The sequence below is a fragment of the Suricata suricatta genome, chromosome 7 (assembly GCF_006229205.1).
Source record: "Suricata suricatta isolate VVHF042 chromosome 7, meerkat_22Aug2017_6uvM2_HiC, whole genome shotgun sequence".
NCBI lineage: Eukaryota > Metazoa > Chordata > Mammalia > Carnivora > Herpestidae > Suricata > Suricata suricatta.
Genome location: NC_043706.1, coordinates 20,384,096 through 20,411,707, shown reverse-complemented (window position 1 = coordinate 20,411,707; position 27,612 = coordinate 20,384,096). Strand labels below are relative to the sequence as shown.

Sequence of the window (27,612 nt, the reverse complement as noted above, 5' to 3'; positions counted from 1 at the left end):
CTATTGTGGGTTATTTCCCCATGTGTTCCTTTATTCCAGGGAAATTTCAATGTTCTTGAGCTGAATAGGATATCCAGTTGTCTTGTACCTCTCTGCCCCCTCTTCTGTCCAGGGCTGGCTGTTGGAAGCAAGATTTGTGAGGTTCAGGGTCCAGGGCTCAGACTTTCATCTCCTGGTCTGAGCAGATGAACTCTACAGCTCTTGTGCTGTGCCCATCAACACCGCAGAGCCTGGGGCCACCTATGGTGCCATCTGTGTCCCCAGAATCTCTCCTGTTGCTGCTTTGGGCACCGCAGTGTGATGAGACTACATGGGTTTGGAGTCAGGTCCCTGTCGTGCCCTTATCGGTCACGTGACCTTAAGCAAGTTTCTTCTGTCTTTGAGATGCACATTCCCCAAATGTGCAGTGTGTATGGTATCAGTGAGTGCTGCATGCGGGCATCAGGAAGAGTAGGTAAGATGATGCATGTGGTCACTTGGCTGACTCTCTGGCCCACAATCCATTTTTTGATTTTTTTTTTTTTTTGAGAGAGAGAGAGAGAGAGACACAGGGTGAGCAGAGGAGGGTCAGAGAGAGAGGGAGACACAGAATCCGAAGACAGGCCCCAGGCTCTGAGCTGTCAGCACAAAGCCCGACGCGGGGCTTGAACCCATGGACCATGAGACCATGACCTGAGCCAAAGCTGGACGCTCAACCAATTGAGCCACTTAGGCGCCCCAGATGTATTCTTATTTAAACAAAGCATTCTCTCCTTTCTGGGACTATTCGACACTAGGTGCATTAAAAGGGGTCTGTGGGGGCACCTGGGTGGCTAAGCAGGTTGAGTGTGACTTTTGGTTCAAGTCATGATCCCAGGGTCATGGAATGGAGCCCTGCACTGGCTGGCATGGAGCCTGCTTGAAATTCTGTCTCTCTCTTTCTCTCCCCCCACCACATTGAGAATGTCTTCTCTGTCTGTCTGTCTGTCTGTCTGTCTCTCTCTCTCTCTCTCAAAAAGAAAAGTAATCTATGAAAGGACTAGCTGTTTGGAATCTGAGGGGAAAGTTGCTGGGAATGAGATTTAATCTAACATAGAACCAAAAGTTGTGAATTTCAACTTTCCACCCTCCCTCCTCACTGTGCAACCAAGGACTGACTGAAGGTCATCCCCGACTGTGGAAAGGAATTTTTTAAATGTGTTTTTTACAGCACAGAGCCTGACATGAGGCTCGAACTCACCAACTGTGAGGTCATGACCTGAGCGGTGACCAAGAGTCAGATGCTTAACTGACTGAGCCACCCTGATGCCCCAAGGAATTTTTTTTTCAATGTTACTAGCTCAACAGACAGTGGCTTTTTTTTGTTTGTTTATTAATTTTTTTTAGGAATCTCTACACCCAATGTGGGCCTTGAGTTCATGATCCCAAGATCAAGAGTTGCATGCTGTCCCAACAGAGCCAGCCAGGTACCCCCAGAAAGGACTTTTTCCAGGGACTGTGGCATTTGGCACGGGGGACAGGTAGCAGGCACTGGTAGTGCTTTCTCTCCTCTGTCCTCTTTGGAGTGTTCTGTCAGGTTCCGGAAGCTTTCCTTCTCCCCACATCACTTCCTGACACCTGGAGCCCTGTTCCTGCCGCCTCACGTCTACGCTGTCAAAGCCCTGACACCATGCTGATCTGCAGACTTATTTCTGTGGCTTTCATTTTCATCTTGGGAGTGAGTATGTAAACACTGTCCCCCCACCCCCACCCCCTGGTCCCTTGGACTCAGCCTCAGCTGTAAGGTCCCTGTCCTCCCCTTCTGTCTTCCTACCATGCTCTCCCGTCCCCACCCTCCTCCTTTTACCATCTCCTTCCTAAATGTTAGCACTCCTCTGGGAGCAGCACAGAGTGAAGCAAAATGGGACAGATTGCAGAAAGAGGGGTGGGGCTTTCAAAAGCCGGAGTTACAGAAGTCAGCCCCGCCAGCATTCAGAAGGTTTTTGATGTGCTGGATACTTAAGCCATAGCAACTTGCTCCTCCGTGCCATCGAGTTCTGGAAACCACAGCGGGGCCCTCAGTGCTGCAGCAGGATGGGGGCTAGCGCATTTGCTCCAGTGAATGCGCTTCCTTCTTTGTCTCTGTCCCGTCCCGCAGTGTGGAATTTGCAAGTTACAGCAGGCCTGCTGGGCCTTCCTGCAACAATCAGTGCCTGAAGTTTTCCTGTCTGACGGGTCACCCTGATTTTCTTTTCTCTGCAGAAAACAGTTTTAATTCGAGGGATTGCAGTTCCCATGACATGTTGTCAGCTGTGTTTTCTTGCATCTCTGCGTGTCTTGGTTATAGACAGGGGTGTTGCTGGAGTTGTTATTGATACTGCTTTGTTCCAAGGCAAGCGGGCAAAAAGAAGCAAATAGTATCTTTCACTCCGAGTACTGTGTTTTATGCTTTCCAAAATGCTTCCCCATATTTGTCTCACTGAAGCCCCGAACTTCAGGAGGCAGAGGAGTTACTACCTTTCTTTAGCCAATGGAGGAAATAGAGTCAAAACAGTTACTCTTGTTCGCTCAAGAGGATTACTGACTGTCATCTGTGTACCGTGCAGAGTTCTAGGTGCGCAGGAAATAAACATGCACAACACAAAGTTCCAGCATTCATGGAACGCCCGTTCTAAATAAATTATAATACCAGATTGGTGACAAATGCAGTGAAGTTCAATAAGACAGGGGCCTTTTAAGGGGACAGAGAATAACTAGATGTGCTGTTCCTGGTGGTCAGGCTAGGCCTGTCCGAGGAGATGACATGTCAGCCGAAAGATCTGAGGAGTGAGAAAGTGAGCTGTATGGCTATCAGAATCAGAGCAATGTTGCTGAGGATGTATTCTACAGAGGCACAGGTCCTGTGGCAGCAATGTGCTTGGTGTGTTCATGATATTGCTGTATTGAAAAGCTTCTTCAGTGGTACAAAATGAGGTCAGAGAGCAAGTCAGGGACGAAATCAGGGCTTGGTGCATCGCCCTGAGGATTTTGAATTCTTTTCTGAAGAGGGGTTTGCTCTGAGACATGAGGGCACTTTAGAGACTTCGGTGCTGGGGACGCATCTGATCTGTATTTCAAAGGAATCACTGTGGCTGCTATGTAGAGACTAGGTTGTGGGGCAAAGTAGAGTCAGAAAGACATGTCAGGTGCCTGCCGCAATAATTTAGGTAACAGATGGTGGCCACAGAGATGGTGAGCTGACTAGAATCGGATAGATTTTGAAGATAGCACAGGTAGGCTGTTCTGGTATCTCGGAGTCGGGTGTGAGACAGAGAGGCGGCAAGGGGGGGCTCTAAGCTCTGAGGAAGAATTCTTAAAGTGATACAATGTTGTTGTCAGCTGAAGGCAGGTCCGGACCTCCTGACTGACATGGATGTCTCTGTGTCTTTCCTAGAACTCTCTGAGCAAGGGTCAGCGAGTGGCAGGGGTCTCCTCTGTCTTGGCCCCTCTCCCTGTGGCCACTATGAGCCTTCCAAGAATGGATGCAGCTGTGCCCATTCTCCCTCTCTCAGACCCGCTTTTGACCACAGACATTTATTGATCCTTTCTGATGGGTACATAGTAGAAGGAGGACAGCAAGTCTTTTCTGTGTAATCTGTTCATTTCTTCAAGGTCATGGTGGAGGAGAGTGAACTTAACGAAATATCCCATTAAATAGAAATATATCATTACTATACCATTATGTCCATTATATCCAATTAAATAATAATATACCATTACTTAGTGTGTCTGTAGTATCTTTAAAAGTATCTTTAACAGCCTTGAAAATTTTTTTAATATTTATTTTTGAGAGAGAGAGAGACACAGAATCTGAAGCAGGCTCCAAGCTCTGAACTGTCAGCAGAGTCCCACGTGGTGCTCGAACCTAGGCACCATGGGATCATGACCTGAGCTGAAGTCAGATGCTTAACTGACTGAACTGCCCAGGCACCTCTGGCTAACAACCTTTACGATGATTTCATGTGCAGATATGAACTATATGAAGGATGGTCTGAAAATCCCGAAGGCTTATCCTCACCCACCTTGTAGGTCATAGATGTTCAGTAAGTATGTATTGAATTTAGTGATTTTTTTTAATGTTTTATTTATTTTTGAGGGAGAAAGAGACAGTGTGAACAGGGGATGGTCAGAGAGAGAGGGAGACACAGAATCCGAAGACAGGCTCCAGGCTCTGAGCTGTCAGCACAGAGCCTGACGCAGGGCTCAAACCCACGAACTGTGAGATCATGACCTGAGCTGAACCCAGATGCTTAACTGACTGAGCCACCAGGCGCCCCTGAATTTAGTGATTTTCGAAGGTGAAGCATGCAGACTTTTTTCTGAAATGTGTATATTTCAGTTCTCTTTCCGATATGGGTAATTAGAGCCTCACCTCGCTTTCAGGTGGGATTAGTGTTGGTGTTTCCAGTACTTCGGTCAGCGAGAAACTGACCTGGGACATTGGAAGAACTGGTCTAGATGATGCCTGTAGATCCTCCTCCCTGGAGCTGGGAATGTGCAGGAGACTCTCGCAGCTGAATCCAGGCATCCGCTCTGGGGATCCACACGCTCGCCGCACCTCTGAAAATGTGCGGACTTCAACCCATGCCCACCTTCTAGTCTGGTCTTTTGCTGGCCCAAACTTTGTCAGGTCATGATAAAACCTGCTCATATCTGGTAATGTTTAGGATTGTAGTGGTTTTAAGGCACAATGTTTCCCTCCAGGTTTAATTTGAAGGATGTACTGCTGCTTCGTGTGGCTCACAAAGACTCCACCTCTACAGCCAGGGGCAGACTGTTGGGGGGAGGAACATTCCCCAGTCATCTTCTTCCTTCCTGTTGGCATTTTTGGGTGAGGCAGGGCTAGAGAAGCGGCAGGTGGTCCCCAGTTCTCATACAGTTACCCTGCACAGCAGGGGCACTGGCTGGCCACACTCCAGCCGGGAGTGGGGCTGAGGAGGATCCCAGAGGTGACGGGGGCTTTGGGTGTCCCGTGAGTTGAGGCTCTGTCAGAGGGGCTGTGGATCCTTTACGACTACTCAGGGAAGCTTGAGGCACATTGATAGTGGCTGTGCTGTTCTAGGTCATTCTCTCTCTGAGGCCCATTGGATGGACTTCCTTCTTGATTCCTAAGGGCTATAAGGCATCAGCTTTCTTTCTGTTATTCAAGAAGTGACTTCCAGCCAAGTCAAATCCTTTCTGTTGGTGGCTTCCCATTCACTTTCTCTAGTTCTAATTCTCCTCTGTGGTGTGTATTTATCTTCCAGCAAGTGCAGAGGGCTGGCGTGATCCCACACCCGGAGGGGCCTACGGAAATGCCTTCTGTTGGCCTGGGTTTGAATTACCCGAGGACTCCTTATTTTATGCAGGGTTTTTTTTGCACTCAGCTCCTTACTGCCAGCCTCTGGGCATTCGGAAGCTGTGAAAAGAGAAAGATTAGAATTCAGACCATCAGTTGCACTGATTACCAATTGCTTTGGTGGAAGGATTCATGGGAGAGGTACCACTGAGCCAAGATTGTTTGGATAATGATTAATTTTTCTTCTCCCCACTGCCCTCTTAATTTGGTTTGTCTGGTTATTGTCAAGACCAGGTAGGAAGAGAAGCCTGCATGAGACAAGTACTGCATGAGATGCAGCACGACATCGTACCGCGCACTCAGCCACCCAAGTGGAGAGTGGAATGAGTTAGGGCAGTTGGCTGTTGAATGGGACTACACTTGTCTTTCCACAGCTGCATGCTTGATTCCTTTTGTGAGCACATGCTCCCTGACTTATGTGAGCTGCTCTTTGAGACCCTCAGTCAACCCCCTATCCACTCATTTCCTCTCATCTTTTTTTTTGTCCTATGTACCATGACTTTTGATCATTCAGTCCACATTAGTGAGGCTGGAGTATTGGTCCAAATACATCACCGCCCTGTATCAATCTGAAAACCAAGGGCAAATGGCCTTGGTGATTTTCTGTCGTATTTATGGCCCTCCTCAGTTCTTTCCCAAGCCCATTTTGGTTTTTGCCAGGCCTGTTTGCTGGTCTCATCCATCTGTGCTTTGAGCTCCTGAAAGAATCGAGATCTTGTGACTTGGCGTCAGGAGCCTCCCACCATGAGGACTCACCCGCCATGTGGACCTGCTGTGCTTCGGGGAAAACAAAATGTGAAGTGAGCAAGTTTAGCTTGGACTTAATCTGGAGGCAAATCAGTAACTTTACCCTGAGATACTCTCTGCATTGTGTTCTCAGGAAAATGAAGTGAATCACCGGAGCAAAGAATGTGCTCTCTGGTGCTACACCAAGAATAAAGTATAATGTTTTGAATTAGAAGGGGAGCGGGAGTAAGTGAGAAACCTCTGGCTGGTTGCTTTGTTGTTCCTTTGCCTCCCTCCCTCCTTCCTTCCCTCAGATATATGCTTGGATAAGAACTTTCTCCTCCAGCCAGGTTTTTCCCAAACTCAATCCTGCAGTGAAATGACAAGGCCATGTTAGACATGGAAATTATCACAGAGCAGCAAATCCAAGATGAGGATTTCACTGAGGGCCCCAGGAAGTAGAGATGAGCTGTGAAAGCTTCCAACTCAACCCAAATATGTTTTTCTTGCTCCATTTGTTAATTAGTAAATCAGAACCAAATGAAAAACACAAATGAGCGCATACCACCAATCTGTCACACTTGACTGTTTCCCAGCTCAGTTCTGTCCTTCTGACTTTAGACTATCCATTGTGGTCATCATCTGGGAGTCAAAGCCGGAAGTACCTCATGGGTTGGACTCGATTTTAGTCTTATAAATAAAACTGCCTAAGAAATGACATCGTTGAAGAAAGGCTTATTTGGTTAAGTCAGAAGTTACGTGATATTTTTTGAGAAACAGGAAGATGGGAGCCATAGGCATTTCCTACCTCTTTTTTCATTTTTTTTTAAATGTGTTATGTATTTTGGGCCAAGCGCAAGTGGGGGATGGGCAGAGAGTTTCCAAAGCAGGCTCTGTGCTGACAGGCTGACAGCAGCGTGTCCGATGGGAGGGGGTCCAACCCACAAACCGTGAAATCATGACCTGAGCTGAAGTCAAACACTCAACTGACTGAGCCACCCAGGTGCCCCTCCATTTCCCATGTTCTTAAAGCCTCTTGTAGGTGTTGGCTATTTTGTTTGTTTGTTTTTAAACCATACATTCAAACCATACAATCTTGGTGAGCTTTTTTTTTTTTTTTTTTTTTGGTGGTGGTGGTGGTGGTTTTTCAACTTAGGAGGCGTTACCTGTAAACATTTAGGATCCAACAGGGCTAAACACAGCAGCACAGCTGTCCCTCAAAAGGGACCTGGAGCGCGTACTGTCCCAGAGACAGACAGATTCGTCCCTGGGAATGGTCCTGGGAGAAGTGTTTGTTGTGTTTTTGCAAGATGTGGGGATCCAAGGTTTGTCTATTAAAGGAAAGGAATGGCCCTTTTCTGTGTTTGTGTGTTCACATCGCACGGCTGTGTTTCAGAGACTGCCTTGCCCCCCATGGTGGTATTTTTCCATTCTCTTGTTTAGAACCCCTAGCATGATAAGTTTACCTCCCCCACCCAACTCGGCAGCCATGGTCACATCTCCGTTTGGACCCGCAGATCTTAATTTGACCAGGACAGAGTCAAGGGTGTGTCCCAGGTCAGGCCGCCCAGAGCTTGAGAAGTACGGCTCCACTCGCTCTAGATGAGAGTCACTCACTCTGTCAACATACCTGCTGGCCACCTTCCCTGGGCCAGCTCTGACTCTAGGCCCTCGGGACACATAAAGGAGCAAGACAAAATGCCCTGCCCTTGTGGGGTGTACTTATGAGGGGGAGTTCTAGCCCTCAGCAGTAACAAGTCAGCATTTTCTTTTTCTGTGGCCACTGGCCTGGGTGTCGTTAAGGTGGGGAAGAAGGGCCATGCAGATCCCTGCAAGGAGGGAAGCGTGCTGGCCCCCAACTTCCCAGGGTCAGGCACCCTGGACCAATCACGAGGAGGAGAGGTCGGAAGGGATCATGAGAAAGGACTCTCCCCACATCCCTGTGTTTGGCACGCTCAACGCTATGCCTTGAATAATAACAGGTCATCTGATGCGGTGAAACTTGATAGGAATATGAAACCCTGGGAACTGAAGCAAGGAATTGGCCTGTCAGTTACTTTTAACTTTTCAAACTTGTACGTTTTAATAAGCCACATAGCTCCACTGTCATGGTCAAAAGTCCACTGTGGAGAAAGGCAGGATTTAGTGTTTAAGCTGCCACCTAATGAGAGAAACTGTTGCCCAGTGCAGTTCAGGTCTCAATAATTTAAGGATGGCTTTTTCCTTTTGTGGGTTTTTCATGTGCCCATTTGCATACACACTTTCTCTGCAAAAGTTTTGATGGAAGCAGGTAAGGGTTGAAGGTGAAGAAAAATACTGATGGTAGTGATCTTGATCAATATGTTGCTCTTAGTAAAGAGAATGCATCTTCTGGTGCTTCCTAGCCCTGTTGTGAGTTATAGAGCATCTTGCTACACAGGGTCTCATTTGCTTCTCAGGTTACCTCGTGGATAGATGTTCCTACTGCACACATAGAGGGTGCTCACCAAATCTGTAAGTGCAGGCAAGTCCTTAATAAATGAAGTGTTGCTATTATATTCTAACACATGATAAAATAATATTACATTGTTCCCAGATTTTACGGTCACTGTGTAAATACTGCAAGAGTTGAAACAGGGGTACCTGGGTGGCTCAGTCAGTTGAGCGATGGACTCTTGATTTCAGCTCAGGTGGTGATCTTGCAGTTCGTGAGTTTGAGCCCCACATCGGGCTCTGTGCTGACAGCATGGAGCCTGCTTGGGATTCTCTCTCTCCCCCTCTCTCTGCCCCCTCACCCTGAAAAAGAAAAAAAAAGAGCTGAAACAATTAAGTAGCTTGACCCAGTGACTCTGCTGCAGCTCAACCTCACCTCTTCAGCCTGTTGGGCCTGTGTTCTTCCCTTGTGTATTAGACACCTGACCTTCAAAAAAAAAAAAAAAAAGCTAGCTGTTTCATTAGGAGGACCTCTCTCTTTTTCAGTGTTCCCAGGGTTTCATCTGGCAAGAAGCTTTCTCATCAGTGCAATTTTCAGTCTGTCTTGTTGCTCCTTCCACATGTAACCTCTGATCTATCATCTTCTTCTTTTGACTATTCCTCTCCAATATCTACTTCTTCTCTTTGTTTGTTCTGTAATTCTTCTGGATTAACCTCATTTATTATTATTTTTTAAATGTTTGTTTATTTTTTAGAGAGAGAGTAGGGGAGGGGCAGAGACTGTAAGACAGAGGATCCAAAACAGGCTCCGTGCCACCAATGTAGAGTCCGACATGGGGCTCAGACTCATGAACCGTGAGCTCATCACCTGAGCCCAAATCAGACTTAACCAACTGAGCCACCCAGGGCCCCCTGGATTAACCTCATTGTGACCTACTATGTACCAGAGTGTGCTGGGCACATTCACTGAATACCTAGTCTCTTCTCGGATGTCCTGCATCGTTTGGCCCTTGAGGTGAGGGATGCCCAGGTCTCTGCCCTTGTGTTTGGGACAGTCTATGACTTAACTATGATGCGTAATGAGCAACCCATCCAACATTAATTCTAGGGAATCAATGGATGAGAAGGAAAATGGAAGAGGAAAAGCAAAAGAGAAACATAATGGAACTGGCAGCAGGCACTCCGACAAGTGTATGTGCATGTTCACAGAGTCACTACTCACAGTTGCCAAAGGTGGAAACAGCCCTAATGTCCATCAGTGTATGAATGGATATGCAAAATGTACATGCATACAGAGGACTATTGCATGGCTATAAAAAGGAATGCAGTAGTGCTACATGATACTACTATTGATGAACCCTGAAAACACTTGTTAAGTGCAAGAAGCCAGTTACAGAGGACTGTATGGTTCTAGTCATATGAAATATCCTTACTATGCAAATCCATAGAGATGGAACAAAGGTGGGTGGTTGCCAGGGGCTGCAGTGGGGAGTTGTTGTTTAATGGGTTATGGTTTGCTTTTGGGGTGATTAAAATGTTTTGGAGCCAGAGAGAGGTGGTGATTGCAACAACATTGGGAACGTACAAAATGCCACTGAATTGTTCACGTTAAAATGATTAGTTTCATGTTATGTAACTTTTACTTCAATTAAAAAATTTTAATGCTTGTTTATTCTTGAGAGAGAGAGAGACAGAACATGAACAGGGGAGGGCCAGGGAGAGAAGGAGACACAGAATCTGAAGCAGGCTTCAGACTCTGAGCTGCCAGCACAGAGTTTGATGCGGGGCTTGAACCCACAAACTCTGAGATCATGATCTAAGCTGAAGTCGGATGCTCAACTGAGCAACCCAGGCACCCCTCACTTCAGTTTTTTAAAAAAGTATGAAAGAGAGTGGGTACACGTTCCAGAGGTCAGCTTCTCTGAATTGAGGATGTGATTCCATCTTTCTTGTGTGATGACCTTGTGATGCGGCTTGAGTATAATTGAACTAATTTGAGCAGATTAATTTCTTTCTTTTGCTTTTTATAATTTAACATGCTTGGAGTCTGCGTCCTGAACTCCAAGTACAAAGCAGTATGCTAATTGGGATTCTGGGCTCATAGTGCTGCTCCTTCAAAAAACAAACCCAGACAGATGTGTTGAGTTGTCCCTTAGTTTGGCTGTTTGTGTTCTGGAGAATGCCTCTGGGCCTTGAGGAAAGATCGCTGAGCTGGAGTACAAAGCTTGAGTTCTGTTCTGGCTCTTTTCATCCATTGGGGATACTTCAGTGCCCAGGAAAGAGCATGGAGCGGACCCCCAGTCCTGGTTTATACATTCATTCAACAAACATTCTTGACCCTCTGTCAGAGGTATTAAACTGAATGTGACATGAACTCTGTCTTCGAGGGGCTTGCAGTCCAGTGGGTTAGGTAGACACACGAACAGTAATCACCTAAGTAAGAGGTAGGGTGTGATGCTGAAGATTTGCGTGGAATATTATAGAAACCTGGAGTCAAGGTCTTCAAACCAACTGGGGGTGAGGAGGGTAGAGGATGGCACTTAAGGAAGGCTTCCTGGAATTCAGCCTTCAAGGATGATTTAAAGTACTGCTGTCTTACCCATTCAGCCTGGCAAGTAATGGTGAAAGTTCCAGCAAAAGAGGAACACTTAACGAGTGCAGACATCTACTTTAAAATGAGTTTCTGTTTGATATTTTTCAGCAAATCATTCATAACTATGGAGAAAGCAAGAACTTTGGTGTACCTACCCTTGTTTTATGGCTTTAATAAATTGTTTTTATTTAGAATTACATAGAAGCATCAAAGCATCTCCAAAATTTGGAGTCTATGAAAATCCCTTGGCAGGGCAAGGAGATTAAAGAAATACAAGAAAGTCAGGGTGCATGGGTGGCTCAGTCTTTTAAGCATCTGACTCTTATTTTCTGCTCAGATCATGGTCTCACAGGGTGTGGCTCAGGCCCCACATTGGGCTCCATGCTGATGGTGCAGAGACTGCTTGGAATTCTCTCTCTTTCCCTCTCTCTCTCTCTCTCTGCCCCTCCCCTACTCATGTGCTCTCTCGCTCATGCTTTCTCTCTCCCTCTCTCTCCCCCTATTTCTCTCTCTCTCTCTCTCTCTCTCCCTATTTCTCTCTGTCTCTCAAAAATAAATAAACCTTAAAAAACAGTTAAAAAAAAAAAGGTAAGGGGAAGACAAGAGGTCCTGGGGAGGGTATTCAGAAAAATAGAGCAATTTAATGTCTCCCAAGAGTTTAAGGCAGAAGAAGGTGGAAGGGTAAGGATGGGAGGTCAGGGGAATGAAGGCTCTGAGTGGGCAACTGACAAGTTTGGGCTTTGACTGTGCCGCCAGCTGCGGTGTGGAGAGAGAGTGGGCTAGGGACACAGCTTGGGGCAGCGGGTGGCTCTGAACAAGGGCAGGGTCATGGAGGAAGCAGGACATGCGGGTTAGAGAAATTTCCAGAACAGTGCCATCCAACAGAGCTTTCTGCGATGACACACATATTCTATGATGTACCTGCCAATACGGGGTCCTCCAGCCCCGCACGAGCACCATCACATGGGTGTGACTGTGGAACTGAATTTTAAATCTTATTTTGTTTACATTTAAATCACTGCATGTGGCTAGTGTAGGTGGCCAGTCTATTAAACACCGCTGTTCTAGAAGGTAAAATCAACAGGAGTTGGTGATTAATTGGCCAATTTGGAGCTATAAGGGTAGAGCAAGTAAAGCTATGGGGGCATATTTGTGGGAGAGGAGAAGAGTTTTATTTTGTGCATGTTGGCTTCACATGCATACGGGCATCAGGATGAAATGTACCAGGTAGTGAGATAAACCCATTCCTTAAGGGAGAGCAATGAGCTGCAGACGGAAATGTGGGAGGCATCAGCATAAAATAATAACTGAAATCATAAACGTGAGTGCCATAGGGAAGCCCCTTAACTGCCTTTGGCGTCAGATTCCTATTGCTATGATGGTGATAACATTTTCTCTGTCTACCTTCTGGGACTATTCTGAGAAACAGATGAGATAATATGTATGAAAGTGCTTGTAAACTCCTCAAACATTAGGCACGTTTTATAATATCTTTAGGAGTTGAGAAGAATGTGTTGGAAAATGTTGTTTTCCAAACATAACCGATAAAAGAAAGACTTCAGATTCTGGAAATATTGCAGACTAGATAATTTGTAAGGCCCTCCTGCTAAAATATGACTCGATCCAGGATAAACAAAAGCAATGATGTCTTCAGCATGAATGTCAGGGACTCTGGGACATCTTTGCGGACTCCCCTGAGTGTGTTACTGTGAGCAAACAAACATAAAAGCTGGGTTTCTGTGAATGCAAATACCGAGGTTCCTGCGGATCAGGAGACCGGTGCAGGGCCCAGGCCGAGTTGGGAGAGCTGTCCGAGATGTTCCCACATTCAGCCCTCGAAGCGGGGGGACAACTGCTCCCAGGTCAGTAACGTTCCTCACAAAAGCAAATGTCCATGGTTTTGTCTTTTCATTTTGTTTTTTGAGAAAAGCAAACTGTTTAAACGTTAAGGACGAATTTCAGTCAAAAATTACCTAAAAGTCTGCAAACACACAAGGAAATAAACCACCAAAATGGAAGTCCTCAGAGGGATGGGCAAACAGTGCAGATTTTAAGTTTGCCAAGGATTTCACAGAAAATAGACACCAAGTTAGAAATTGTGAGACAACTGTGTGGGAAATACACAAGGAATAAAGAATACTGCAATACATAATAGTGATAGAGAACAACTGACAATGGAAAATGACAGCCAGACCACACAGCATTGATGACAAGAGATGAAATTAGTAGAAAAATTTAAAAACTCATTAAAATGAGAAACTAATAGATGGCTTAAGCTATATGGTAAAAACAGTTGAACGTATAGATAAATCTAAAAAAAAATTTCTAGCCAAGAGACAAGGAGATAAATAACATAAAACAGTTAAGAGCAGTGGAAATTAGAATGAAAGTCTGATACACATCTAATTGTCATTCTTGAAGGAGATACTAGAAAGAATGGAAGAGTGTCTAATCAATGAGCTAAAGCCAAAGAATTTTCTAGAACTAATGTTCTGGAAATAATGAAGTGTGCCCAATATCCCTGATGAACACAGATGCAAAAATCCTCAACAGAAAATTAGCGAACTAAATTCAGCAACACATTGAAAGGATCATAGGCCAATGTTAATTGGTGGAACCGTTACAGAAAACAATATGGAGAAAACAAAAAATTCAAAATAGAACTACCATATAATCTTGTACTGATTTCACTACTTGGTATTTACCCAAAGAAAACAAAAACACTAATTTGAAAAGATATGCACCTCTATATTTATTGTGGCATTATTTACAATAGTAAAGATATGGAAACAATCTAAGTGTCCATCGATAAACCTTGATATTGTATATATACATAGTAGAATATTACTTAGCCATAAAAAATGAGATCTTGTCATTTGCAACAAGGTGGATGGACCCAGAGGATATTATGCTAAATGAAATAAGCCAGACAAAGATAAATATATGAGTTCACTTGTATGTGAAATCTAAACAAATGAACAAGAATAGAAACAAATTAATAATTACAGAAAACAAACTGGTAGTTACCAGAGGGGAGGGACTTGGGGGATTGGTGAAATAGATGAAGGGTGTAAGAGGTGCCAAAAGAAAGGTGCCATCATGATCAAGTGAGATTCATTCCAGAGATGTTAGAATGATTCAACATTTGCAAATCTGTCAATGTGTTTAACAAAATAAAGGATAAAAACTGTATGATCATCTCGACAGATGCAGAAAAAGAATCTGGCAGAAACCAACATCTACTTATGATAAAAATTCTCAAAAAAGCAGGATAGAGGGAATGTACCTCAATATAATAAAGGCCATATATGACAAGCCCAGAGCTAATAACATCATACTCAATGGTGAAAAGCTGAAAGCTTTTTCTCTGAGATTAGGAACAAGACCAGATTGTCCATTTTTGCCACTTTTATTCAACATAATATTGGAAATCCTAGCCAGAGAAATTAGGCAAGAAAAAGAAAAGGCATCCAAAAGGAAGAAGTAAAACTGTCAATTTGCAGAAGATATGTTGTATATAAAAAACCTTAATGCTGTCATTAAAAAGTATTAGAATAAATCAAGTCAGTAAAGTTTCAGGATACCAAATCAATATGCAAAAATCTGTTGCATTTATTTATGCTATGTTATTAGAAATTAAGAAAACAATTCCATTTACAATTACATTAAGAGAATAAAATAGCACAGCATAACCTATAAATCGCTATCACCATAAATGAATCACTGTATTGTACACCTGAAATTAATGTAACATGTTTATATTTTAAAAAACACATTAATTTTCTTGATCATAATTAAAATTTTGATAACCAGGGATAAAAATAAAATATCTAGAAATAAACTTAACCAATGAGCTCAGATATCTCTATATTAAAAATTATAAAACATTAATGAAATAAATTGAAGAAGACACAAATAAATGGAAAGGTATTCCATGCTCATGGATTGGAAGAATTGTTAAAATGTCCATACTACCCAAAGCAATGTAAAGATTAAGTACAATTTCTGTCAAAATTTCAATAGTATTTTTCACAGAAATAGAACAAAGTATCCTAAAATTTATCTGGAACTACAAAAGACCCAAATAGCCAAAGCAATTTTGAGAAATAACAGAATAGCAATATGCTCCCTGATTTCAAAGTACATTATAAATTTATAGTAAACAGTATTGCCGTAAAAACAGATACATATATTAATGGAACAGAATAGAAATTCCAGAAACAAACTCACATATCTATAGTCAGTTTGTAACAAAAGAGCCAAGAACATACAATGGAGAAAGGACAGTCTCTTCAATAAATGGTAAAACTGGACAGCCACATGCAGAAGAATTAAATTTGACCACTGTCTTACACTGTGCACAAAAATTAACTTAAAATGGATTAAAGTCTTAAATATGAGACCTGAAACTGTAAAACTCCTGAAGGAAAACATAGGCATCCTTGACATTAGCTTTGGCGATAATTTTTGGAATCTTGATACCAAAAACAAGAAAAGCAAAACTGGTGGCACTACACCAAACTGAAAAGTGAAGCTTCTGCACAGTGAAGGAAACCATCAACAAGATGAAAAGGCAAGGTACTAAATGGGAGAATGTTTGCAAGCTATATATCTGATAAGGAGCTAGTATCCAAAATATACAAAGAGCTCCTACAACTCAATAGCAAAAAAACAATCTCATAAAAATATGGGCATATCTGAATACACATTTTCCCTAAACCAATACTACAGATGGCCAACAGGCACATGGAAAGATGTCCAACATTACTAATCCTCAGGAAAATGCAAATCAGAATCATGGTGAGATACCACCTCACACCTGTTCAACTGACTAGTATCAGAAAGACAAGAAATAGGAAGTGTCGGTGAGGATGTGGAGAAAAGGGAACCCTTGTGCACTGTTGGTGGGAATGTAAATTGGTACAGCCATTGTGGGAAACAGTATGGAAACTCCTCGAAAAATTAAAAATAGAAATACCATATGATCCAGCCATTCCACCTCTGTGTATCCAAATAAAATGAAAACACAAAATAGAAATGTACACACCCCCATGTTTATTGCAGCATTATTTACAATAGCCAAAACATGGGAACAACTTAAATGTCCATCAATGGACAAAGAAATTGTAATATATATATAATTATATATAATATATATAATATATGCATATATACCTACACATAGTGAAATATTGTTGAACCATATAAAAGAATTGAGCCATTTGCAACAACATGGATAGACCTCAAAGTGAAATAAGAGACAAATACCATATGATCTCTCTTCTTTGTGGAATCTGAACCACAACAAAACAAACCAGACACACGGATACAGAAAACAGATTGGCGATTGTAAGAGGCAGGCGGTTGGAGGGTGGGAGAAATGGGTGAACTGTGTTTTTGTTTTTCTTGTTTTTAGTTTAAGTAAATTGAATTTTTTAAAATATTTTTTTAAATGTTTTATTTTTGAGAGAGACAGACAGACAGGCAGCATGAGCAGGGGAGGGTCAGAGAGAGAGGGAGACACAGAATCCAAAGACAGGCTCCAGGCTCTGAGCTAACTGTCAGCACAGAGCCTGATGCCAGGCTTGAACCCACGAACCACAAGCTGAAGCCAGATGCTCAACTGACTGAGCCACCCAGGCACCCCTGAATATTTTTTTTAATCAGAGATATGGGAGAGTATTCTTTTAGGCTGTCCTATCTATGTGTTTTCACTAAAGATGTTAAATTTTTAATAGTGAAAAAATACATGTATATATCAATTTTTATTAAATGTCTGATTGCTTCTTTATAGCAGTCCTTATAAGTGGACAAAAATGTGGTTATTCAATATTGATGGAACTCCAGCAAGGCTGCAAGTATTAAGTTTAAATCTTTCCTCATGACATATGTTTATTGACTTAAGTGCCTGAGTGTATTTCCTCATGTTAGCAGAAGTCTGCAACTTTTTTCCATGGGAAGACATGTATAGTTGTTTCTATTGATCGTCTTCCCAAACTAAAGTGATGTGAACATCTGTATTTTGGTATGGAAATGTTTTTAAAATGTTTTTAAAGGTAAAAAATGAGGTGGTTAACCCGTATTACCAATGATGATATGTACGTGCTAGTGTTGGTCCTAAAGCTGTTTATAGTACATGTGTTTGATCTAGTCTTAAAACGCCATTTGAATTAAAAGGGCAGCTCCAGGGATTCACTTTGCAGGGACAGAATAGTTCTGTGTCTAGATTCTAGTAGCAGTTCTAGGAATCGATACATGTGATGTCATAGAATTATATGTGTACACACACACATAAACACACACCAAAAAAATGGATGTAAAAATTGGTGAAATCAAAGTAGGGTCTATGGTCTAGTCAAGGTATTATGTCAATGTCAGTTTCCTGGTTTTGTTAATGTTATTCAGTTATGGAAAACGTCACAGGGGATCTTTTGATTATTTTTTTGTTTCACCCTTTCTGCTATTTTTAAAACTACTAGTGAGTCCATAACTATTTAAAATAAAAGTGAAAGTTTAGAAAAGTTAGGGGGCCTCAATGGCTCAATTGGTTGAGTCTTGGACTCTTGATTTTGGCTTAGGTCATGATCTCATGGTTCTTGGGGTCGAGCCCCATGTCAGGCTCTGCGCTGACAGTGAGGAGCCTGATGGAGATCCTCTCTCTCCCTCTCTCTGCCCCTTACCTGCTCCTGTGCTCGCTTGCTCTCTCTCACTCAAATAAATAAAAATTTAGAAAAATCAGTTTAGAACAAAAGATGTCGGCCAGGAAAATAGATTCTTTTTGATATTTGTGATTCTAGTAGAACATTAATAGAAACAAATATTTAGAAATATTTGGTGCACCCCAAGGAATAAAGTCTGTTAACTCATTGTGGTTAAAAAGTGAGTTGGAGAGCCCAGATCAATGTCTCTATTACTGTTTCAGGATGAATGCTTGCATCTTAAAAGTCAGAAGGCTATTGTACTAAGTCTTGAAAGACCAGCCGGAATGGTCCATGTCACCTAAAGTGAAAAAAACTTGTGCCATAGCATAAACAATTGTTCACAATAGTCAATGGAATGGCAAATTTTTGGGGTTTTTTAATTTAAAAAATTTCAGGTGTTGTGTGGGACCATAAGCGGAAGCATGAAGCATTTGGAATTGTATTTATTATGGGTTGAGTGTAATTTTGCCTTAACTAAGCCATGGCAAATTAACCAGTGAGTCCAGATGGTGAGAAAATCATAATTATGTGACTACTCTTTAGAAAGATTGCTCTATTCTTTTCCCACTCACTCTCCCCTCTTCCTTTTCTATTTCCACTTGAAAAAGGTTGTGTCTTTATTTTTCTCTAGACAATTAATTGAAACAATTCAGACATAGGATGTGATTCAGAAAATGTATTGTCTTGAGAGCTAGCTCCCTGTCTCCTTATTTGTGAGAAGCAATAAAGAGTTCTGTGCTTTCGACATGTCAGAAGGAAAAAATCAATATTACAATCAAATTAAGCAATAGTGAGGAAAAAAAATTGGCCTCCAGTAAGACAAACCCAGAAAAAGGGAATTCGCAAATAAACAATATTGGAATGAAGAAGCTGTAGATAGACTGGAGATTAAATAATGAGAATACTGTGAAAAATGTTATGGAGGGGCGCCTGGGGGGCTCAGTCAGTTGAGCATCCGACTTTGGCTCAGGTTATGATCTCACAGTTTTTGAGTCCAAGTCCCACATCAGACTCTGTGCTGATAGCTTAGAACCTGGAGCCTGCTTGGCATTCTCTGTCTCCCTCTCTCTCTCTTCCCCTCTCCTACTCATGCTCAGTCTCTTTCTCAAAAATATAAATGGAAATTTTTATGGCAATATATTTGATAAATTGTGCCCCACTTGCCAGACCTCTAGAAAATGCATAATGAATTCAAAAGAAATAGATAACTCAAGTATTTCTATATGCTTAAAGAAAAATAATTAAAAATTTTTCCCAAATGAAAGCACCAGGATCAGATGATTTTATATAAGTTTGCCAGACTTTGAAGGAAGAGATCATTCCCTGAAAAGAAAGAGAGGGAACATTTGCCAACTGATTCCAAGAGCAAGTATAACTTGAAACCAAACAACATTAGATGAGCCCATCACTAGTGTCACTTATGAACACAAATGCAAAAATCCCAAACTGTAAGTCAGAAAAGTAACAGAACAAATGATGTGAACAAGTAACAAACAACCTTTAATGTCAGTGTTATGGATGTGTGTTTGTGTCCCCTAAAATTCATACAGATGAAGCCCTAATCCCTAATGAGGTGGTGTTAGGAGTGGACCCTTGGGAGATAATTAGGTCTAGATGAGGTCATGAGGGTGGACCCGCCATGATGAGATTAGTCTCCTTACAAGAAGAGGAGACTGGGGGTGCCTGGGAGGCTTTGTTGGTTAAGCATCTGACTTTGGCTTGGGTCATGATCTTAGAGTTCATGGGTTTGAGCCCGGCAATGAACCTCTGCACTGACCTTGCAGAGCCTGCTTGAGATTCTGTCTCTCTCCCTTTCTCTTTCTGCCCCTTCCCCACTTTCTCTCTCAAACAAACTTAGAAGAAAAGAAGAGGAAGAGACTGGATATCACACTATGTTGCTCTATGTGCATGCACCAAGACAGGCTAAGCGACGATCTAACCAGGAAGAAGGGAAAGAGGGCCCTCACCAAGAACCCACCCATGCTGACACCCAAATCTCTGTGAGAAATGGATATTTATTGTTTCAGCCCCCTGGTCTGCAGTGTTTTTGTTAGAGGAGCTTTAACTCACTGAGACAGTCAAGGAAGTGGTCCGCTTTCCTCTTAGGTCCAACCGTTCGTAATAGGACTCTTCCTTTCCTATTATTTAGTCTCTACAATACTGAACTGGGCCCCCAGACTGAAAATGGGCACCTTTGTCTTCTTCCTGATTGTAAAGGAAGTGGTCTGCGTGTATCACCATTGAGAATGTTGTTCACTGTAGGTTTTTTTATATAGATTCACGATCAGATTAGTGGAGTTCTTTCTGTTTCTGGTTTGCTAAATTTGGAAGAGACTTAGGAGACAGAACAACGGAGTGTAATGAGTAGACCCTGTTTGTCTCCTGATTTCAATGAACCAAGTGCAGAAACATAGTTTTTTAGAAGTGCCTGAGGAAGTTTGCTTAGGGATTGGGTATTAGAACACAACAGCTGGGACACCTGGGTGGTTGAGTCAGTCGAGTGTCCAACTCTTGAGTTCAGCTCAGGTCATGATCTCACAGTTCGTGAGATCGAGCCCTGAATCAGGCCCTGCAATAATAGTTGGGATTCTCTCTCTCCATCTCTCTCTTCCCCTCCCCCACTGGCACTCTTTCTCTTTTTCTTAAAAAAAAACAAAACAGAAAGTGAATTGTTTAACTTGGGTATGATCATGCATTGTGATTGTATAAGAAAATGCCCATTTTTAGTGTTTTTTTGTGGTAAAATACCCATAAATATAAAGTCTACCACTTTCACCATTTTTAAGTGTACAACTTGAGCCTTAAGTACATTCACACTCTTGTGCAACCATCACCACCATCCATCTCCAGAATGTTACCATCTGCCTAAGCTGAAACTCTGTCCCCCCTAGACACTAACTCCCCTCTCCCCTCCCACCCCAGCCCCCAGAAACTACCACTCTTGCATTCTGGCTCTATGAATATGACATGCATGTAAGTGCATACATTTGTCTTCTTGTGACTGGCTTATTTCACTTTGTGTCAGTGTCCTCAGGGTTTATCCATGGCGTAGCCTATGTCAGAATTTTCTTCCGTTTTAAAGCTGAATAATATTCCACTGCATGTCTCTACCATGTTGTCTACCCTTTCATCCGTCCGTGAACACTTGGGTCGCTTGTGCTTTTTGGCTACTGTGAATCTTGCTATGAACGTGGGTGTACAGATAGATATCTTTTCAAGTCCCTGTTTTCAATTCTCATGGACACACGTCTATACCTAAAAGTGGGGTTGCCGGATCATATGGTAATTCTGTGTGTGTCTGAGGACTTGCCAAACTGTTTCCCACAGCAGCTGCCCCATCTGACGTTCCCACCAGCCAAGCGCAAGGGTTCTAACTTTCTCCACATCCTTGCCAAGTCCTGTTAAGAAAATGTCCGTGTTTTTAGTGGATTTATACAAGGCAGAGCCGAAGAAGAAGAATCATTAGTCACCCATCGCCTCCAGAGCAGGCATGCCACACCCATGGGACTTCACCTCCCCACCAGCTGACAGGCAGGCAGTATGGCCATCTGCTTGGACCGCCTTCACTCTTAGCTGTGACTGTGCCTGGATTTTCCATGTGCGCCTATAAAATTTCCATTATGTCTCTGACAGACTTTAAGGGAAAAAAGAAAAACACTCTGATTTAGTGATACATATGTAGTGAAACTGTTGGTTTTAAAAGGCAAGAAGGTGCTGGACATTATTCATGATTCTAGATACCTTTTGGTGGGTGTGGGGCTTGGCACCAGGGAGGAGTGCCACAGAATTGGTCATGTGCCAGTGGGGGGCTGTTTCCTCAGTGCTTTATTAGGATGCTGCACTACCTTCATAAGTTGTATCTATCCTTTTTTATATATAGTATTACATAACTTACATTTTTAATCCTCAACTAGGAACTTTTACTCCTTAGGGATGCAGTTCATACGTGTTGGTCGAAGGTCTGGTGCTGGTCTGAAATGTCAAGTGCTATATGGGATTGTATATGTTCTTCAATGATGTCCTTTCCATTTTACTTGGAGTTAAAAGACCCTTTAGAAATGATCATCAAGTTAAAAGGATGCAGTTTGTTGTTTTGTTTGTTCTGCTGTCTTCACAGACAGCAAATAGAAAAAGGAAATGACCTTGTAGAAGGTCCTTACTATTAAAAAATATTTTCCTTAGTCCTTGAAATAAAAAATTCTAGGCGTTATCACCTCAGACAACACAAAACTATATTCATTAGCCAAACGCCAAGACTGATGATACTCAATGTAGTGATTTTACTTCCGGCCCTTTACAAAGAATGCATCTCTTCCAAATTAAAAAGAGGAACCATTGATCAGCCTTATCTAAAAACTCCTGAATAAATTTTAATTACTCAGTAAAGACATACTATACGTTGGTAGAGCTGGATCCTCAAGCATCAGCTAATAATCATTACAGTTAACATTTATTAAGTACTCACTTTACCACCGACTATTTTGTAAAGATTAGTCTCACTTAATCTTCAGAAATTATTCTCACTTAACTGATAACAAATTTTGGCTAGTATCTTGCTCAGAATCCCGTAAGTCAGGAAAAGGGGAGCTAGAATTCAAAACCAGTTTGGCAGAATGACACTTCATCAACACTCTTAGCTACTACTTAATCATATAGCACGTCTGGCACCACCATTGAAACGCCAAAAGGCTAGGGGCTACAAAACAGTCTTGAGTGTGGAGTTCGGAACTCAGCCCTCTCCCTTTCATTACCTCTCATGTTTCTTGAGTTTTCTGATACTTAAGGAGTACAGAATCCTAGAGCTTGGAACACTAAGCTTGCTGGAAACATTACAGTTTTACCACTGTGGTCTTCAGAGGCATGTGTGAGCAGTGACCTAACTGCACATATTTCTTGTATCCCTAGGAGACTTTAGGGCACACACTATGTAAATTCAGTTATAGACAAAAGACTGGGGGGAAAGGCGTTCCAGGCCAACTCCAATGACTCGTGGCTGCGAGGAGTCATGGGGAGAAGGAAGAAGGCGGTACACAGTTTAGCCAAGAGGGTTAAAGAGAGGTTCCGAAGACAGTGGAGTAAAGGGTTTGAGTGAGAGGGCCGAAAATGAGGTGGGGCCATCAGATTTCTGAATCATCTCCTCAACGAAGGAATAAAGGAAAGGCGGAAGAAAGTTCAGAGTGCTTCAAGGTAATGTTGGCTCAATAGTGAACTGGGAAAATGCACATCTAAGGCAATGAGTTCTAATTCATATTGTAATAAGGTGAAGACTTTGAACTATACTTCTGTTTTCTTCTTATTTTTATTTTTTATTTCTAGAGTGTAAGTGAGCAAGCATGCTCAAATGGAGAAGATGGAAGAGAGGGAGGGAGGGAGAGAGAGAGAGAGAGAGAGAGAGTATCTTAAGCATGGAGCCAGATGAGAAGCTCAATCTCATGACTGGGATCATGACATGAGCCGAAATCAAGAGTCAGATGTTCAACCGACTGAGCCACCCAGGCACCCCTGTTTTCTCATTTTTAGATTTTTTTAACTCTTCATGTTTTTCTGTGAGCATTTGCCAGGATTTCTGCTCAGCCCTGCATACTGTTTCCCAGCACTTTGAAATCCATAAGAATTGCATGCGGTTTCTCCCAGACTTCCCCTTCTCTCTCTTATCCTTCTTGGCCTCCCTATTCTTGTGTTCATTTCCTATCACTGTGTAACAAACCACCCCAGGTCACAGTGGCTTAAAACAACGTGCTATTATTTCCCACAGTCTTGTAAAATGACCCAGTTCAACTGGGTGATTCTTGCTCAAGGTCACTCATGCAGGTATAGACAGATGCTGGTTGGGGTTGGAGTCCTCCAAAGTCTCCCCTGGATTGGGCATCTAAGATGGCGTCTTTATAACATGTGTGGTGCCTCAGCTGAGGTGGTCAGAGACTGACTGGACTCTTCCCTCTCTCTCTCCATCTGTCTCTTCATGTACCATACAGTCTCTCCAGATGGTTAGCTTGGGCTTCCTCACAGTATGGAGGTCTCTAGGGTACTTGGGCTTCTTACACAGTAACCATCTTGCCCCCCAGATAAGCATTCCAGGAAACCTAAGTGGAAGGAAGTTCAAAGCTTGCAAGTCACTCAGCAGCACTGTTGCTGTACCTAATAGGTTCAGGGAAGGTCACGGAGTTCACCCCCGAGGAGGGTGACCACCCAGTAGTCTGAATGCAAGGAACTGTGGCTGACTGGGGGTGAAGGACTTGCCCAGAACTAGCTACCACATTTCTGACTTATTGAAATTTCTGTTCACTCCTTATAACTGAAATGTCTGAAGTTGCTCTCTTATATCTTGTATCACACCCATTAATTTTTCTAATTATATTAATAGCAGTTAAAAGACTTCTTTGAGGAATTCTTATGCTTTCTTTCAAATGAATCTTAACAGTATATTTTTATTTATTGATATTAAATTTAAGCACCCAAAAGGCCCTATAGAAGAGCTATGTGACTGTTTTTGTTATAACGTCTCTTTGGGAAATCAGATTTGATTCACTTTTTAACCACCAATGATAACATATCACACTTAAAAGGCAGATCAGTTTTAGGGAAAAGTGATATACCCTCATGTATGGGTGTCCTTAGCTGAACTCACCAACAAGATTGCTTTTCATGCTTAGCCACTAAATTAGAAAACCTGTTCTCTTGTTGGGACTGAACCATCATTTACTTTGTGGTTAGACCTTGTTTTTTTATTTTTTACATCAAGCTCTTACACAAGCCAAAGCTTATTTTTTGTACCACTCCCCAAATAAAGAGATAACTTGAATCTAAAAGGTTTTAGCAAACTCAACATGGCAGTTACAGAATTTCTTTATTTAAAACCTTCAACCTATACATGGCTTTCCTTCGCTTCCGCAAATGCCATTGAGGTCTTAGGTTCTTATAAAGAGTTATTGGCTTTTTGTTTTGTTTTGTTTAAAGAAGCTAAATCTCCAACACATGTGGGAGAAAATGGGCAGTTGGAGGTGGCAAATAATTTGATTTTTTTTCCTACCCACAGCCCTGGGAAAACTCTGCCATAAAGGATTAATTTGCTCATGAGATTTCACTGCGGTTGCCGTTAAGAAAAAAGTCTAAAAGGAACAGTAGGACAGAAGTGTTTCCAAACCCCGGAGAAAAGAGTCAAGGATTTATGGGGGGAAGTAGACCCCTCCCTTTTTGTTTTTTTTTCAAACAACGTTTATGAGTTAAGCATCTGAGGTTGATACCATTTCTTTTCACAGGACTTTATATAGACCACTGGAGCCTGACTCTGAAAAATTATAATCAGTGGTTATAGTTTTCCATAATTTATCTTCATGCAGGGGAAAGATGTTATTTAAAAAAAAATCAAGGGTGCCTGGGTGGCTCAGTCGGTTAAGCGTCTGACTCTTGATTTCAGCTCAGGTGATGATCTCATGGTTTGTGAGATCGAGCCCCATGTCGGGCTCTGCGCTGACAGTGCGACCCTGTTTGGTACTCTCTCTCCCTGCCCCTCCCCTGCTCTAGTGCTTTCTCTCTCTTTCTCAAAATAAATAAACTAAAAAAAAAAAAAAAAAGACATGTTTTAAAAAATAAAAACATTCAGATTCAAATCTTTCCCAGTTTTTAGAAAAGCCTTAGAAAATAGCAAGCTATGGCATTGGCAGTTTGCTTCCATGCGTCTGTCCTCACACGTGGGTCGTACACACAGATTAAGTGGAGGGGCCCTTGCCTCAGGTTCCTGCTGCCCTTCGTCTCTTCCTGGCAAGGGAGGGCATTTTCTTTTAGGCTTTACCCCAACCCCGTCAACAAATACTTCCACAGAGCCACAGGCAAACTCTGAGCTTCAGGCTGAGGTCAGAGCCCTGCTCCGTCCTCCCCACTATCAGGACCCCTCCCAGAGGTCAGCTCAGGGCTACCCTTGGTCTCATCAACTGCGTGGTGGTGACCAGTGAACCAGCCTGAGGAACCCAGGCAGCAGGAAGGAAAGGGGGCTGAGTTGGGGTGACCGGGGCCCAGGTCCCCGGGTGTATTCATATTCAGTTTCTCCATTCTCACAACTTCCTTGGGAAGCCCTGTTAATTCTTATCTTCATGGATAAGGACACCCAAAGCCAAGAGTTTAAAATAACTTGCTTGAATGCAACGTACTTCAACCAAGTATTTAAAGTATTTACACCAAGTAGAATCTAAGAGTTTTATTTAATCCTTGGGTCAAATGAGGGATTTTAATCTCAGCCTCTGAAACAGGTCAGACACTGTTGGTTCTTGCTACCACCCCACCCCCTCCATCCCCTCTCTTAAGCCATTGGTAACCGGTAATCCACTTATGAATGAAAACGGGGCGGCTTTCTTGAGGTGAGCCTGTGGCACTTAGTCAAGTAACAATAGCTGTCACTCTCTCTTGTTTAATCTTATAGTGGAGCACGAGAAGGAGTTCTCCCCTGGCCAGCGATACCACAAAGAGTTCAAGTTCAACTTATCCCAGATTCCTGAGGGTGAGGCGGTGACGGCTGCAGAATTCCGAATCTACAAGGACTGTGTTGTGGGGAGTTTTAAAAACCAAACTTTTCTTATCAGCATTTATCAAGTCTTGCAGGAGCATCAGCACAGGTATGAAGGCTCAAGGAGCCCCAAAGGGTGGGGCCGGCCCCCAGTTCTCACCCTGCCATCGCCCGACCCTGAGTGTGTCTGTGGAATGTGGTGTGGAGTTCAGGGGCAGCCCATGAGCGCGGTGAGGGAAGTGCTCTGAATGGTAGTGTTTGGCCAGCAGGGAGACTTTTTGTTCTTAAAATGAAGATTTTTCCAGATAGCTTTCCGTTCCTAAGCGAGCCAGTGGATGGTCTTTACTAAGCATTCTTTGTGATCAGAGAACATGTGCCTCATTGGGCAAAAAATGTATCCCATTGTTTCTCAGTGCCTGCTTTGAATGATGAGTGAGGGTGGCTGAAATAGATTCACACGTGACAGTCATATAAGGATGCCGGCAAATGATACTAATTCAAGTGAATAGAAAGCTGTGTGTTTGCATATTATGTGTACATCCACATGATATATCTTTGAGTATGTGTGTGTCTCAAATATATCTCTTCTCATTTGGATACAGGGCAACAATAGATGTTCCCCATTCACCACCCCCCCAACCCATTATCTGTAATATTCTTGTTTTTTGAAATGAGGCCAGGCTGTTTTTACAAAAGAATTTCAACAGAGCATGTTCTCAGGGCTGCCTACCAATAAAGGAAAACTTCCACAGAGTGGTTTCTGGGGAATTAGATGGGCCAAGAGAGAAGTGTTACAGCAGCCAGTTCAATCCTATAGCACACAGAAAGCAAGCCAGCGACCTTGACTTGTGCTTAGCATTTGGAGGGGCAGTCAGTTTGGTAGTCCAGCGAGACTGGTGGGCCTGATGCACAGATTAGCACCACTGCATACTTCCTCATGATGTGGAAATGCAGCATGTGGTGTGAGAGCCTGGCAATTATATGGTAAATAGGCAGATAAAAATGAAAGAGAATGGGGGCGCCTGGGTGTCTCAGTCGATTAAGCATCCGACTTCGGCTCAGGTCATGATCTCACAGCTTGTGAGTTCGAGCCCCACATCAAGCTCTGTGCTGACAGCTCAGAGTCTGGAGCCTCCTTCCGATTCTGTGCCTTCCCCACCCCCCCACCCTTCTCCCACTCAAGATCTCTCTCTCCAAAAGAAATAAAACATAAAAAAAATAAAAAAAGAGAATGCAGAGAGGGAAGGAGCCCCACATCTGCAAACTCCGTAAGGGATTTGCCAGTGTTGGTTTCATATACGAAGTCTAGATTCTGGCTCTTTAGGCCCTGGTTGTCTGTTGAGTT

At 42.8% G+C, this 27,612-nt stretch overlaps 1 protein-coding gene across 1 annotated transcript in view; it reads left to right on the top strand.

The window, feature by feature from the left end:
• Positions 1-27,612, top strand: part of BMP6 (bone morphogenetic protein 6) — a 60,008-nt gene that overhangs the window by 2,119 nt on the left and 30,277 nt on the right. Inside the window, exons 2-5 of the mRNA XM_029943142.1 lie at positions 4,381-4,565; positions 6,216-6,275; positions 7,242-7,386; positions 26,184-26,376. Of these exons, the coding sequence (XP_029799002.1) occupies positions 4,381-4,565; positions 6,216-6,275; positions 7,242-7,386; positions 26,184-26,376 (583 nt within the window). The remainder of the gene's footprint in view (positions 1-4,380; positions 4,566-6,215; positions 6,276-7,241; positions 7,387-26,183; positions 26,377-27,612) is intronic.